Here is a 16,784-nt window from a genome sequence, read left to right as displayed (position 1 = left end):
AGCCTGTCGCACTCCTCTGGGGCAATGATTAATGACTGGCAGGTGAAAAATGAAATGATATTTGAGTGTGTTGCTGGAATGAAAGATGGCAGGGAAAACCGGAGTACTCGGAGAAAAATATGTCCCGACAATGCTTTGTCCAGCGCAAATCTCACATGGAGTGACCGGGATTTGAAGCATGGAACCCAGCGTTGAGAGGCCGTTGAGCTTCCGCCTGAGCCACGGAGGCTTCTTGCTGACGATTACTTGTCCTATTTGCCTCTTCTTCTTGGAGATCGAAACTTGGTCTGCGTTTTTATAACTCTTGGTAGCCTACTTTCTGCTTCCGTATGACAGCTGTACCTGGTATTCCAAGCATCTCCTCTCTTGATGAAGTCCAGTAGTTTCATTTGAGCCAGCCTCTGAATCTGAGCGTGGTGTTGGACACTGTGTGGAATTAAGAAACTACATCGTTTGAAAATGATTTTCGAATCGGCTACTATCCTACTCCTGCTCTTGTGATTCTTTGTTTGAGATTCCAATACCAGACTCGAGTAATAACAGTGCTAGGTGTTTAACGGCCCTTCGACTACCATTGTATTCAAGAGATGCTGGAACACCAGAATTTTGTCCGGGAACGGGATTCCTTAACGTGACTGTTGATGTATTGACACGGGACTCCTACAATTTTAACTGTCCCAAATTATTTAAGTTGTACTCTCTACAACCGCCCTGACACTCTTAGAAAGTCACTGATCTTAGACGGGTTTGAATCCGCTATCTTGGGAACAGAGGGCTAGAGACTAACCGACTAGTCAGGGTGAGAAGCTCAGATGGTACAGCGTTGGCCTTCCAAGCCCAACTTAGCGGATTCGATATCGGCTCACTCCGCTGGTATTTGAAGGTGCTCAAATACATCAGCTTCATATCTACATATTTACAGGCTTGTAGTAAAATCAGACGAAATCCCGGCACCTCGGCGTCTCCGAAAACCGTACAAGTAGTTAGTGGGCCGTGAAAGCAATGACATTATCATTGCACTCTCCATTACTGGGCCAACTTGCACGGGCAAATGATGAATAGTAAACTCCTTCTGCCTCATGAACCACCTATTATCCTGAATCCGATTTCACAAATGACCATTTTCATGAATTTCATGTTCACCGGATCCAAATTTCGGAATCGAAAATACCGAATCCAATTTCCCCACTATTTCAGTTTCCACAAATGCGTTAAAAATGGAGATATTCACACATCAACGCTCCATTTCTTACCATGGTGCTTAGATATCACTAACAAATTTATCGTAGACTAAAATTGTCAGAACCAGAATTTGTAGAATTGTTATTGTTATTATTATTATTAACAAATACATCGCAATTGGGAAATATCTGGTGGCAATGATCACTTACAGTAGTGTGATAATAAAGTAAATTTAAAACATAATTATACTACAACAACAACAACAACAAGGACACGAGTGCAACAAGCAATTCCATGGAAAGAAAATACACTATTACAAGAAATAATACTAGTTTAACATTCTAAATCCAGCATCATCATATACAAATTCACACGTACCTTACGTATTTCAAAATTTCACACTATGAATTTCAAAACAACAACAATAACTACTACTACTATCACTACAAGAGTACAACAAGCAATTCCATGGAGAGAAAATGTTACAAGAAATACTACTAGATTAATATTCTAAATCCAGCATCATCATATACGAATTAGCCAGAGGTATTCATAAATTACTTATGGATGGTTACCAGCTGTCTACATAAGTTTTTGCCGGTTTTTCAGGCAAAGAAAACACGCAATTCTCAAGGGAAATTCATTTTTTTGTTTAATCAAGATATTGGCCATCGGCTTCTATACACTTCGCCTATCTTTCAGGTAAGTTATGAATACCATGCCAGAGGAACTGCTTGTCTTTTGCGGCAAACCATTCGTCGAGCCATTTTCCAACTTCCTCGAAATTGCTGAAGTGCTGCTCTGCGAGCGCGTGAGATGGCGCCAGGTCGGGACTGTACGGCGGGTGCGGAAGGATGTCCCATCCGAGCGATTTCAAGGTGTCTTTCACTGGTTTTGCTGTGTGAGACGGCGCATTGTCGTGTAACAAAATCACTTTGCCATGTCTTCTGGCCCATTCCGGTCGTCTTTCGATCAACGCGTGATTTAAATTAATCATTTGTTGGCGATAGCGTTGTGCATTAACGGCTTCACCGGGCTTCAAGAGTTCATAAAACACAATACCGCTCTGGTCCCACCAGACTCAAAGCATGGTCTTCTTGCCGAAGCGATTTGGCCTTGGTGTTGAAGGACCAGCTTCGCCAGGTGACAGCCGCGATTTTCTCCGCTTCGTGTTTTCAAAATAAATCCAATTTTCGTCACCCGTCACAATTCGGTACAGAAATGATTTTCTTTCGGGGCGTTGAAGCAGCGTTTCACAAGTGACTAAGCGATTTTCCATTTGCCGTTCATTCAAATCGTGTGGGACCCATTTACCGAGTTTACTGATCGTCCCTATTGCTCGTAAATGTCTGCTGATTATTTTTTGTGACACATTTAATGGTTGTGCCAATTGCTGTTGAGTTTGAGTTGGGTCATCATCCAGTAACGCCTGCAATTTCTCGTCTTCGTACTTTTGTGGTCTACCAGAGCGCGCACTGCCTTTCACAGTGAAATCACCACGTTTAAATTGTCGAAACCATGTCTCACATGTTCTGATCAATGCAGCGTGTTCACCATACGTTTCTACCAGAAACGATGACTTTCACAGCTTTTTTCTTTTCATTAAATAAGAAAAGCAATGCGTGCTGCAAATGTTCTTTTCAGGCAAAAATTTCGACGTGATCAGTGAACGACACAACACAGACGCTAGTGTTTGGCGGACTCAACTTATGTGTGGTAGGTTAATATCAGACGAACTGACGTATGTGTCGAATTCATACGCTGCGTACAGTTCGCTGGCGCCATCTCTTAGTGAAACCGGAAAAGACTTATGCATACACCTGGTGCCAGTGGCGTGCACTGAACCCCGGTAAATAACTTTGTATTAACATTTTCTAATTATTCCTTAGAAAGCTTTTTATCATGTTTAAAAAATTGCGAACATCTAAGCCAAGCCGAGTACAGCCGTCTCGACAATCCGCTCGCACTACCGCAGTTCAGCTTCTCCAGCGAGCTGGGTTTCCTTGCCGGTGCGATAGAGAACTACCCCCAGCGAAATTTTAATAATAATAATATTAATAATAATAATAATAATAATAATAATAATAATAATAATAATAATGTTATTTGCTTTACGTCCCACTAACTACTTTTACGGTTTTCGGAGACGCCGAGGTGCCGGAATTTAGTCCCGCAGGAGTTCGTTTACGTGCCAGTAAATCTACTGACACGAGGCTGTCGTATTTGAGCACCTTCAAATACCACCGGACTGAGCCAGGATCGAACCTGCCAAGTTGGGGTTAGAAGGCCAGCGCCTTAACCGTCTGAGCCACTCAGCTCGGCAGCGAAATTTTAGGTCGTTTGGGTGACGCATGCACTTGAAACTTCCTCGAGGCGGAGCTGTGCCCCCCTCCCCCGACAGCAATTTACGGCGACAGGCTGCACATAGTCTTGCTAATAAAAATAGAGCCAGTATATGAAATCAATTGTAATACAGAAGAATATATTTTAGTCTTGGGATTCGGAATGTATACAGTTTTTTCGAGCAATTCATTGATGGCATGTGTAGAGTATGTGTTCCGATAGCCGCAGAAAAATATTTAGGTTGCCCAGCATGAACACAGAGTTAAGCGCGAATGGTTGTCAGTGATGGTGGTATATAGTGAACTTTTGTAGTGTTCCTCTTGGATTATAGATGAAGGTTTCGCCAGTTCTGTGGCATTCTTCATGAATATAACGTGTGTTATACGTCGTGACAAATATTTTCCCTCGTTTCACGTGCACTCAGTATGAGAGTGAAACAAAAAACTTCAGCGACGGTAAAATACCAGTTAAATTTTGCTGATTAGTTTAGATTAGGCATTTTAAGTAATTAAAAAAAAACAGTCCGCCTCTGTGGCGTAGTTGCCAGTGTGATTAGCTGCCATCCCCGGAGGCCCGGGTTCGATTCCCGGCTCTGCCACGAAATTTGAAAGTGGTACGAGGGCTGGAACGGGGTCCACTCAGCCTTGGGAGCTCAACTGACTAGAGGTGGGTTCGATTCCCATTTCAGCCATCCTGGAAGTGGTTTTCCGTGGTTTCCCACTTCTCCTCCAGGCAAATGCCGGGATGGTACTTAACTTAAGGCCACGGCCGCTTCCTTCCCTCTTTATTGCCTATCCCTTCCAATCTTCCCATCCCCCACTAAGGCCCCTGTTCAGCATAGCAGGTGAGGCTGCCTGGGCTAGGTACTGGTCATTCTCCCCAGTTGTATCCCCCGATCCAATGTCTCACGCTCCAGGACACTGCCCTTGAGGCGGTAGGGGTGGGATCCCACGCTGAGTCCGAGGGGAAAACCAACCCTGGATGGTAAACAGATTAAGAAAGAAAAGAAAGAAAGAACAAAAGAAAGTAAAAAACCAAATAGTCTCAGTGTATTTTTGTGAAAACCATGACTGTACTATCACGAAACGTCACCGGATGAAACTGTAAGTACAATGAGTGATATTATGTAAACATTTTAATGTTAATACACAGTATGCACCTTTGCTTAACAGAGTTTATGCATTTTTATTTCGACATTTAACTTCCAGAAATATTTACCATGTGTCATCCGAAAAAGCACGTCAACCGAAGTGGCTCCGCCCCTTTTATTTCGGATAAACGGGGCTCTACTGTATTTAAATTGCTTGTCATTGTGCGTGTAATTTATTAGTTTGGGCTGTAAGAGATCAATCAAATTTGTTTAAATATATGTTCATCATTTTTCATAACGTTCAATGTAGTTTTAAAATGTTTATTATGTTAACTATTACGCCTATTAATCACAGGCGTTTTTTTTTTGCTAGGGGCTTTACGTCGCACCGACACAGATAGGTCTTGTGGCGACGATGGGATAGGAAAGGAAGCGGCCGTGGCCTTAATTAAGGTACAGCCCCAGCATTTGCCTGGTGTGAAAATGGGAAACCACGGAAAACCATCTTCAGGGCTGCCAATAGTGGGATTCGAACCTACTATCTCCCGGATGCAAGCTCACGGCCGCGTGCCTCTCGCCCGGTAATCACAGGAGTTTAACTGAATTCGACCTGAATAAATTGCCATTTATGACTTGAGAATCCAGTATTCTAATTCACAAGCATAACTTCTTTATTATTATTATTATTATTATTATTATTATTATTATTATTATTATTATTATTATTATTATTATTATTATTATATCGCAGCTCGTGTTACAAGAACGTACGGCCTGGGAACATTTTCACTGCTTGCACAGGAAGGAGACTGTTCGATCTACGGCGGGGAAGGAACATGGCCTGTGCTAACTCGCGCAGTGGCCCGCACAGCAAGACTGGCCCACTGCTGCCCATAGCTGTTGTCCGAGGGCATTTCAGGTTTGCAGGCCTGTCAAACAATCATTATCATCCATCGTCTAGGGATTAATTTCTCCTCACTTTCCATTCACTACCAGTGAGACATCCAGGTTCAGTGTCCACGTTCCCAAGTCCTCTTTCAGTTACGGTAGAGGAAGCACGCCTCTGTACGACTGAATTAAATTGCTCACTCGTCCACCACCACCGGATTGCCTGGGTTAATTTACCGATTATGACAGGAATTTAAGACTGTTTGGAGGGAGTTGAATGGACTGCATTCAGCCTCAGGTAATGAAATGGCGTATGGCTTTTAGTGCCGGGAGTATCCGAGGACATGTTCGGCTTAACAGGTGCAGGCCTTTGCAGGTGATTTGACTCCTGTAGGCGACCTGCGCGTCATGATGAGGACGAAATGATTATGAAGACGACACACACACCCAGCCCCCGTGCCAGAGAGTTAACCAATGATGGTTAAAATTCCCGACCTTGCCGGGAATTGAACCTGGGACCTCTGTGACCAAAGGCCAGCACGCTAACCATTTAGTCATGGAGTCGGATAGCCTCAGGAGACACAATTGAGAAATGAAGTGGAATATAATTCCAAATTTAGCCATCCTAGAAGTGACCCTCCATGGTTGCCCACAATTCCAGGCAAATGTTACCAATTGAAAAGCCACACCAAGTTCCGATTTATGACTAAGACACACTAAGAATGACACTACAGTCCCACAGATTATCAAACAAACAAAAAATTATTATTATTCTTCCGCTGCTGCTGCTGCAACAAGAATTTCTTATAGCTCATGCAGGTATATCAAATTACTTCTTCTGGACCAGTTTTGCAAATTTATTGGGGTCGGCATTTGATGTACATTTGTCCCAGTTTTTAGGCCGGATGCCCAACCTGACTCAAACCATATGTTAATAATAATAATAATAATAATAATAATAATAATAATAATAATAATAATAATAATAATAATAATAATAATAATAATAATAATAATCATCATCATCTGTTTACCCTCCAGGTTCGGTTTTTCCCTCGGACTTAGCGAGGGATCCCACCTCTACCGCCTCAAGGGCAGTGTCCTGGAGCTTCAGACTCTTGGTCGGGGGATACAACTGGGGAATATGACCAGTACCTCTCCCAGGCGGCCTCACCTGCTATACTGAACAGGGGCCTTGTGGAGGGATGGGAAGATTGGAAGGGATAGGCAAGGAAGAGGGAAGGAAGCGGCCGTGGCCTTAAGTTAGGTACCATCCCGGCATTTGCCTGGAGGAGAAGTGGGAAACCACGGAAAACCACTTCCAGGATGGCTGAGGTGGGAATCGAACCCACCTCTACTCAGTTGACCTCCCGAGGCTGAGTGGACCCCGTTCCAGCCCTCGTACCACTTTTTCAAAAATTTCGTGGCAGAGCCGGGAATCGAACCCGGGCCTCCGGGGGTGGCAGCTAATCACGCTAACCACTACACCACAGAGGCGGACATAATAATAATAATAATAATAATAATAATAATAATAATAATAATGTTATTGGCTTTACTTCCCATTAACTACTTTTACGGTTTTCGGAGACGCCGTGGTGCCCGAATTTAGTCCCGCAAGAGTTCTTTAACATGCCAGTAAGTCTACCGACACGAGGCTGGCGTAATTGAGTACCCTCAAATACCACCGGACTGAGCCAGGATTGAACCTGCCAAGTTGGGGTCATAAGGCCAGCGCCTCAACCGTCTGAGTCACTCATCCCGGCAACCGTATGTTGAGGATTGTGTTAACAATTTCGTGTTTGTGTGGTGGTTGGTAGTGTGGTGTGTTGTATTGTATGCAGATGAAGTTATGTGTGTTAAGATGAACACAAACACCCAGTACCAGAACCAGAGGAATTAACATACAAAGTTAAAATTCCCGGCCCGGCCGGGAATCGAACCTGGGGCACTCTGAACCGAAGGCCAGTACGCTGACCATTCAGCCAAGGAGTAGGAAGTAAACATAACAAATGTTTCTTCTTTTTTCTCTTTATCTCCTTAATATTCGATCAGCAGAGTAACGGAGTTGGTTAAACGTTTGCTCCCTGTCTCAAGGTTGCAGTTCGAATCTCCGCCTAGTCGATAAATGCGAATGAGTGGCGTCTGGAGGTTTTCTGTCGCGTTGAAGTATCACTTTCCATGCCAAAATCCCTTCCCTTCAAAATCTCACAAAGGCAATAGCAGATGAAGAGATGTCCAACATATTATTATTATTATTATTATTATTATTATTATTATTATTATGATTATTATTATTATTATTATTATTATTATTATTATTATTATTATTATTATTATTATTATTATTATTAAAAGAATACTTTTTTCTTTCGGAACCTACTTCGAGGTTTGACTGTGATTTGCTTAACTTTCTGATACTAGAGATTACAACTCCAATGTTCTGATAAACAGGGGCAATTCAACAAACTCTTCGCCGGAGCATTGTCTACCGCAGGGCCAAAATCAAATATGCTTTGAAAAAGAATTCGAAAATATTTGTATTGGTCATCATGTCATCAAGGAAGAACTGGGGTTGACAAATGGAATCTGGTGAGAGGGCGACATCATTTGTAATGTGTGATGAATGGAAATTATGTAAGGGAGGATGGAAGAAATGAAAGTGGTGGTCGAGGTGAGGGGGGAGGTAGTCAGGTAACTGTTGTCTGTCTGCGCACAGGCTGAGAGTTAGTCGCGCACAAGCTCTAGTCCAGCGAGCTGCCAGTGTGTCAGTGGGACGTTTAACTAGTGGACGATGATGGTGCGATCAACAACTTGGAGAGCAGCCGGGCTCATACTGGGGTTGGTGCTCGTTCTGGTGGCGGCACAGACAAAATCGCAGCAGTTCCGAGGACACAAATCAGAAACAAGTGAGTAGCCATTAAAAGCTTCCCTCTGAGGACAGGTGCTTCTGGTTACTTCAGCTCCAATTAGCACCACATTTGCCGCACTTTACCATTTAACAGTACCAGCAAAATTCGTAACAGATAAACAGCTGGGGGGGATAAGGACTATTACAGGAATGTCCGTTGCAGTTTCTATCAACCTGTCTTTAGCTCGCTGTGTATGGTGTGAAGCGTACACGTGGGGTGTTCACATTGCGAGTTGATCGTGCAGAAGCTGTCATATGCTTAGGTAGCGACATCCACCAGAGCGCGTCTAACGTGCGGAACTGATACATCTTCAGTACTATTACAGACGGAGTTCTAGGACTGTCATGAAGGCAAATTGTTGGTCTTGGTGGTAAGGAGCGTTTCAGCTCTCGTGACAAGTCTCTAATGCAGTTCAGTGTAAGGTAATTGATGTTTCATGACCCTACTTCGCGAAACAAGGTCCTTACCGGAAGAAGTGCTTATTTCGACTGGAAGACTGCTTCTCCAGATCAAACATTACAGGAAGAAATGACAGATTTTAATACAGGGAACAAATAAATTACACAATATGATACTTCCTATTTGTCATACTGATACAAAAACAAATTATATTTCGACCAGATTGTAGGATGTCTTTGACAGAATGACGCTAAGAATTGCTAAGATTTGGGGAGAAATATATATAGATGTTTATCGTTAAGGAATTGCGTTTCACTTGATTGACTCCTGTCTCCTACTGGAGGTCTGTTTTTAGTTTCAATTACATAGTCATGTTGGCAACCTACCATATTATTGTAAACTCGTTGAGAAGTCCATGAAATAAGTCACAACTGGTCACACGGTCGGAATACGTATATGAAGAGTGGCCCAGTAATATTTTCCTAAAAATATTGTTTGTGTCTGGTCCGTTGACACTGATATTTGAAAAATATATTATCCTTTTAAAAGCTTATTTTATCCTGTTAATAAACATTATTTAAAACTGTATTATTTCATTCTCATCAGTTAGGGTCGAGCTGTGGAAATTTTTCTGCTCCCGCAGTTCGGAAAAAAAAGAGTTACCACTAAATATAAGTTTTTCAGGGCCAAAATTTATTCGCAAGCTGCGATTCTGATTTTTCACGTCAGAATAATGAGTCTGATCGTTTCTATAGCACATTCTGTAAACAGCCTTTTTCTTGGAGAACAAATGCTTACTTTCAGGCTAGCTAGCTACTTATTTGTATTTGGAAATCGATACTAATTCTAAAACTTATTAGGGCTGTAATTATGCTTCGTATTAGGAGTTTAGATTTTACACCACAGAATACTAATCGTTCCTCTCTAGACTTAGATTTAGGATTGAGCCGTGCTGTCCCGTCTCCATCGTTATCTCCTAAGATCCAACAACAGACTATGGGTGGTTCTGAAAACAGAAGCAAGTGATATTTCAATGTTACTCCCCCTCTTAGGAGAGCCGTTGGTTCATGTACCATGTCGGAGGAAGAAATATATCCGTATTATTACTAAAGAATTTAAAGGTCCACGGAACACCATCGCCGTTAATTTTGTCCTCGGACACTTCCGACACTAAAAGCCATATGCCATTTAATTTAACTTTTTACCGTTAATTTTAAGAAGGGGCCTATGTTGAATACAATCTATTGTGTTGTAATATCGATCTAGACTTAATTGATGGTCTGTCTAAATTTAGTGGCACAGCTCGTTAGTTGTTCGTCTTCTGTTCCCAAAATTCTGGGTACGAACCCAGTTGATGTTGGTGATAGAATGTTACCACACCGTGTTGTTTGCTTCGATCACGTTAAATAATTCCTGAATGAAAAATATACTACAGCCTGGCGTCAGCTAAGACCGTTTGCAGTTAGAACGGAAGGTAATAATAATAATAATAATAATAATAATAATAATAATAATAATAATAATAATAATAGTCGTGATCATCATTATCGTCGGGCTGAGTGGTTCAGAAGGTTGAGGCCTTCTGACCCCCATCTTGGCAGGCTCGATCCCGGCTCAGTCTGGTGGTATTAGAAGGTGCTCAAATACGTCAACCTCGTTTCGGTAGATTTACTGGCACGTCCTGCGGGACTAAATTCCGGCATCTCGGCGCCTCCGAAAACCGTAAAGTAGTAGTTAGTGGGACATAAAGCCAAATAACATTATTCATCATCATCATCATCATTACTGATGACTTTCTTGTTGTGTATGTAATTGCCTTTACGTTTCTGGGCTTTGAAATTTTCGTTTGCTGTTGATTCTTGCTCACATTTCTGCTTGAGATATCAGCTCATAAACAAACTGTTTTAACGTTGATGGGACTGAAAGCTGGAGTGCACGTGTACTGAGACGCGCCGCTCCCAACACGCGGTCTCATTTCACCTGAGGATGAAAGTAGAACACGATGCGTCTCTGTTACGTATCTAGCATCAGGTGGATCAGGGAAAATATTGAAGTCGCATCCGGGGTCATGATAGCAGTATTTCCATCTATTATCTTTCGCACATACTTGTGAGACTTGATGGGATAGCGCGTTTAGAATACAGGTTGCTATAGACTGTAACCCCTCTATCAGAAACAAATGAAATGTTTCTTTGGTAGATATACCAGCAGGAGGGATTGGAATTAGTGGGCCAGTTTCAGCAACATTTGAAACGAAAATTTCGAATCTATGGAGTAAAAGAAAACTCGAAAAAGGTGAAGAAAGAATTCTAATTTAGACATTAACGGCCAGATGTGTCCTGGAGTTGGTTGTTTCGTGTAAGGCTGCAGGAACTGACCGTGGGATAGTCGGCCGAAGTTCAATAGTGCTTAAAATGTAAGAGATCCATGTCAGTAAATATAATGGTTAGTTACGGAGCGAGTACCTCACAGCTGAACGCTGGCCTTCTGAATTCAGGTTGGTGGGTTCGATTCTGGCTTACTTCCGTAGTAGGTCTATTTGAAGGTGCTCAAATAGGTCATAGTCATGTTGTTTTCTTTTACAAATTTGCTTTACGTTGCTATGATACGTCTTATGGCGACGATGGGATAGGAAAGGCCTAGGAGTGGAAAGGAAGCAGCCGTGGCCTTAATTAAGGTACAGCCCCAGCATTTGCCTGATGTAAAAATGGGAAACCACGGAAAACCATCTGCAGGGCTACCGACAGTGGGGGGTTCGAACCCACTATCTCCCGATGCATCATCATGTTAGTAGATTTATTGTGACATAAGAGAACTCTCGAAGGACAAAATTCTGGCATCACACATTCTCTTAAGAATATCAGTAGTTAGAGACATTAAACACATAACATTATTATTATTATTATTATTATTATTATTATTATTATTATTATTATTATTATTATTATTATTATTATTATTATTAAGTACAAGGGAAATCTGACTATCTGGTAGGTCTCCGAAACAACTAGTCATTTTTATGTGAAGATATTTTGAGTGATAAGTTAGGCGTAACTAACTGTGAAGTATGTAAGACATTGTACTACTATCTGCTTGTGAAAATGAACTAAATTGCCCATTACTTTTCAAAAGACATACACGCTTCACTGTAGAATCAGGAATTCAGAACGTGGCGAGTACTAGTTTTGATTTAACGCTCACTCCAGGCAGATGCCAGATAGTAGGCCTATATTTTTTAAGTTCTTGAGACTCTTTATCCCAATCCTAGACCCTAATACAGCTATCGTTACACGCAATTCTACGATAGACACAAAAATAATGCAAGATATCGGACACTGTTTAAACACATACACGCGGGGGGAGAGAGAGAGAGAGAGAGAGAGAGAGAGAGAGAGAGAGAGAGAGAGAGAGAGGAACAGATTTCTACAGTGGAACAATATCAAGAAACAATGTGAACGCACTTGTTTTTAGGGAGGAGAGAAATATAATGATCGACATACGTTTATCTTAACCATCTACCTGAAGATTTTCGCTTTATGTCCGCCTATGGCTAGGTGACTTCTTATTTCATGTTAACTCATGGCCATCGCGAAGAAACAACTTTTCAACTGCTTGTCGGCTGTATCTCTTGAAACATCGCTGGTCAGAAACGCGTGCTCTGTATAACGCGACTGGTATCCTTGAGAACCTGGTTAGTAGCTTGATTGCGAAGAATACACCATGTATAGAACGTCAGACTGGGAACATGGTTATTCTGTAAAGTACTGAGACCTCGTGGAGTTCCTTTTCAGAAAGGGTCCTGGACACTGGATTATAAGACACAGTTCCAAGTAAATCCAGGACATACGGTAACCTCACGTAAATTGATTCATGACTTCTATTACATTGCCTTTCGTTAAAATAAATAAATATTTGTCGGTCTATGTTTCCTAAGCTATTAACCGCTAGTTCTGTAGTCTCTTCTGCTGTCGTATCCCTGGGGAATCCTTTACAATACTCGATTCCTATCATAAGGCTACATAATCTAAAAAAATGTTCAATTAACAAACCAGCATCATCATCATCATCATCATCATTATCATTCGCGTCCTTCAAGCTTCTTGTACGGTTTGCAGTGACTCAGAGGGGTCATAAATTTGTCTCACAGATGTCCTTTTATGTGCCGGTAAATTTGTAGACCCGAGGTTGGCGTATTTGAGCACCTTCAAATACCACCGGCCCGGGATCCCAGCTGGGGCTCACAAGACCAGCGCTCCACCGCAAAAGCCGCTCAGTGTGCCTATTAACAAAGAATTGTTCCGACATTTCTTACTGTCAGTGAGAACTATAGGCGTGATTTCGTTATTATTACGTGTTAATTTGAACAATGACAACGTAATGGTCGTCAGCAGAGAGGAGTGAATTTATTTCGTACCTACTGTTTGATCCCTTTTATAGTTTCCTAATTTAGCTCTTATTTATAATTCAACAATTATTTTCGTTAATTCTTCAATCTCTTCACCTTAATGCCGGGCCAGGTGATAAAACTCCAACTAATGACATGATTCAGAACGTGTCGATTGGCAAATTCTGCCTCTCACCACCGGGATGATGACTGAATTTTTATGGAGTGAAGTATGCAAGCCACGGAGATGTCTTCTTTTGCTTCACTAATTACTACCTAAAATAAGTGCGTGACGTTCGTCAGAGATCAAAGAAATTGCTTCAAACCTCTTAAATAAAAGAACTAGTTCCAGTTTCTGATCAAAAGTTTGTTTTATAAATTTCAACAGGTCAAAACTTGGCAAGGGAGAAGGCATTTCCTACTTGAGAGAGTATTCGTCTAAGGAGCCAGAAGTATTCCGCATAGACTTCTTGCAAAATACTGCAAGGATGTTTACATTGTAATGTGAAAGTCTATTACACTAACCATTTAGGAGCTGACTAATTTATTTCTCATTCACCCAGAGAGTCTGGCGAGGTGATAGTAGGTTGCGTTCCCGATGTACAGTTCAATACCAGGTGCGTATCACTTTACTACAAACATTGTTATAATTTTCTCTTTTCTAAAGAAGAATAAACATTTTATTTACAACTGATAGATTTCAGAAATAGTGCTAGCAAGAAAACTTCAGTATTCCGCTCAGTGCCCCCGTAGAAGTTAACCGGTATTGAATTAAAATTACTTGCCATGCCAATTTTCATTTCACCAATGACATCTTAATGTTAATTAAACAATTATGTTTACGAAAAGTCTATCCTTATGGCACAAAATTCCTTTCCTTCTCTATTTCCAACTCCATTTGTGATGTGACGAATCAAAGCTTTCTGACTTCCTGCTAACGAAACGGTGGCGTGACATAGCAGCTGGGAACGATGTGAAGTCTAAAGACAGGAGAAAATAGAATACGTTTATAAATAAATAAATAAATAAATAAATAAATAAATAATGTTATTGGCTTTATGTCCCACTAACTACTTTGTTATGGTTTTCGGTGACGCCGAGGTGCCGGAATTTAGTCTCGCAGGAGTTTCTTTACGTGCCAGTAAATCTACCGACACGAGGCTGACGTATTTGAGCACTGAGCTAGGATCGAACCTGTCAAGTTGGGATCAGAAGGCCAGCACCTCAACTGTCTGAGCCACTCAGCCTGGCAAGAAACAGTACTACATACTGTAAAGTTAAAGTATATGCACTATGGAACATAGGTATTTTTCTAAACGCATGGCATTGAATATTTATTTCCTTCAATTACTTTCCCCTCTACAGTCAAAAACGAGTTTCTTAATCACTAGATAAATGGCATTTTATTTATTATCTGAAATTTTGGTTTTCCGAAACCATCTACATCCCTCCCCTTTTTTTGGTTAACAGATTATCCGAGCAGAATTAGACATATTTTTTAATATCAGGGAGACTCAGCTAAATCCACAATATTAAGGTAAAATGTACGACGCATATTGAGAATTGCTATCAAAAAGTATCCGGACACCTCTGTACACTATTAAACTACACCAAATGACGCAACGTACCTGTATAAAAGGAAGCAGGAAGGTATGTATTGCTCAGTGCGACTACGGGACAGCATTATGGGTGGGTCGGGTGAGCTTAGTGTCTTCCAACGTGGGGTAATCGTTGTTTGCCACTCAAGCAAGAAATCTGGGAGAGACATTTCTAACGTTACGAATGTACCCTAATCGACTGTCAGTTTTGTCATTGTATAGTGGAAACGTGAAGTTACAACCAAAGTACAACCACGATCTGGTCGACCACATATACCTACACCCAGAAACCAAGGAATATTAAGGAGAGTGGTGCGATAAAATAATCTGTTGTCAGTAAAAAGAATCACTAGGGAATGCCATAGTGCTGTACAAAGTACAGCCAGCCATATGACAGTGAGTCGGGAATTAAAAGGAATAGTTTCATGGTCGGCAGCTTTCCATAAACCAAAAGTTTCCGCTCTTAATAAAAAGTGTCGCTTGGCGTGGTGTAAAGAGCGACGCCACCAGACACTGGAACAGTGGAACCAGGTGATATGGAGAGATGAATCACGTTATAAATGGTGGTGATATGATGGGGAGGTTTGGGTATGGAGAATGCCCAGGAAACGCTATCTACCTGAATGTTTAGTACCATCAGTGAAAGTCTGGAGGAGATGGCATTATGGTGTGGGGATGTTTCTCATGGCATGGTGCTGTAAACGCAGGAGGATATCTACATGTTGTGAATGTTTTCGTACTTCCTACCGTGGAAAATCAGTTCAGTGACTATCATGTTTTAAGGATAATAATATTCTAAAACTGGACTGCCCCGTCCAGAGTCTCAACCTAAACCCAATAGAACACCTGTAGTATACGTTAGAATGACGACTTCGTTCCAGATTCCACCGTCCAACATTGTAACTAAAAAGGAATATTTCCTTTGTTTTTTCATGAATCTAAGGAATAACGTGTCACAATGTCAATATCCCTAGAGCCACCCCCTGCTTCCAAGAGATTCATCAGGCTAGCAATTGCTATACGAATTTATTAGCATCTTCACGGAATTGAAATGACAAGCCATGGGAGATTATTTCAATGATGGAAGGGGGAGGGGAAGAATTGAAATTATTGTCTCCTTAGCCTCTGCATGTAGGAATAAATAATATGATTGTTTTTTTTTTTGCTAGAGGCTTTACGTCGCACCGACACAGATAGGTCTTATGGCGACGATGGGATAGGAAAGGCCTAGGAGTTGGAAGGAAGCGGCCGTGGTCTTAATTAAGGTACAGCCCCAGCATTTGCCTGGTATGAAAATGGGAAACCACGGAAAACCATCTTCGGGGCTGCCGATAGTGGGATTCGAACCTACTATCTCCCGGATGCAAGCTCACAGCCGCGCGCCTCTACGGCCAACTCGTCCGGTGTGATTGGTTTTATGTCCCACTAATTACTTTTGCGGTTTTCGGAGATGAAGTATTTTAAAAATGGAACACAAGCAACTCAGTGTTGAAAACATCCTAGGGATATGAGCTACGAATTTTAAGTAAATAAAATATAATAAAAGTATGAGAATATATTCTTTATTTATTCTTAAAAATTGCAATCCTTATCTTAATCATCTTTATCCAGTCGATTAGATTAGCAGGTTGCCATTTTCTACCAGTACGAGCGCTTTTAAGCTGTTTTATAGTTCTACTAGGTATTGCAACTTGTAGAGAATAATTTCTACTTAATTATGTCATTAATTTAGCGTCAGACTCATTGGATGAATGGTCAGCATAATGGCCTTTGGCTCACAGGGTCTCTAGTTTGATTTTCGGCTGCGTCGGGGATTTTAATCGCTTTGTGTTAATTGCTCTAGCTCGAGGACTAGGGTTTTGTGTACGCCTTTATTTAGTGCAAACCACAACAGAAAAAAGGAACAGTGAATACGTCTCTCAAATTGGGTTGGTGTTAGGAAAGGCACCTGGCCGCAAAACTTGGCTTAATCCACCTAGAGTGTTGAC

General features: G+C 41.4%; 1 protein-coding gene across 1 annotated transcript in view; it reads left to right on the top strand.

The window, feature by feature from the left end:
• Nucleotides 1–8,247: 8,247 nt before the first annotated feature.
• The window catches only part of tfc (triforce), a 581,513-nt gene continuing 572,976 nt past the window's right edge, over nt 8,248–16,784 (top strand). The window contains exon 1 of the mRNA XM_067139696.2: nt 8,248–8,412. Within this exon, the coding sequence (XP_066995797.1) occupies nt 8,298–8,412 (115 nt within the window). The 5' untranslated portion in view covers nt 8,248–8,297. The remainder of the gene's footprint in view (nt 8,413–16,784) is intronic.

This window comes from Anabrus simplex, chromosome 2 (assembly GCF_040414725.1).
Source record: "Anabrus simplex isolate iqAnaSimp1 chromosome 2, ASM4041472v1, whole genome shotgun sequence".
In the NCBI taxonomy this organism is placed as follows: Eukaryota; Metazoa; Arthropoda; class Insecta; order Orthoptera; family Tettigoniidae; genus Anabrus; species Anabrus simplex.
Note: the sequence above shows the minus strand (reverse complement) of the source record. Positions and strands in the feature narration are given on the sequence as shown.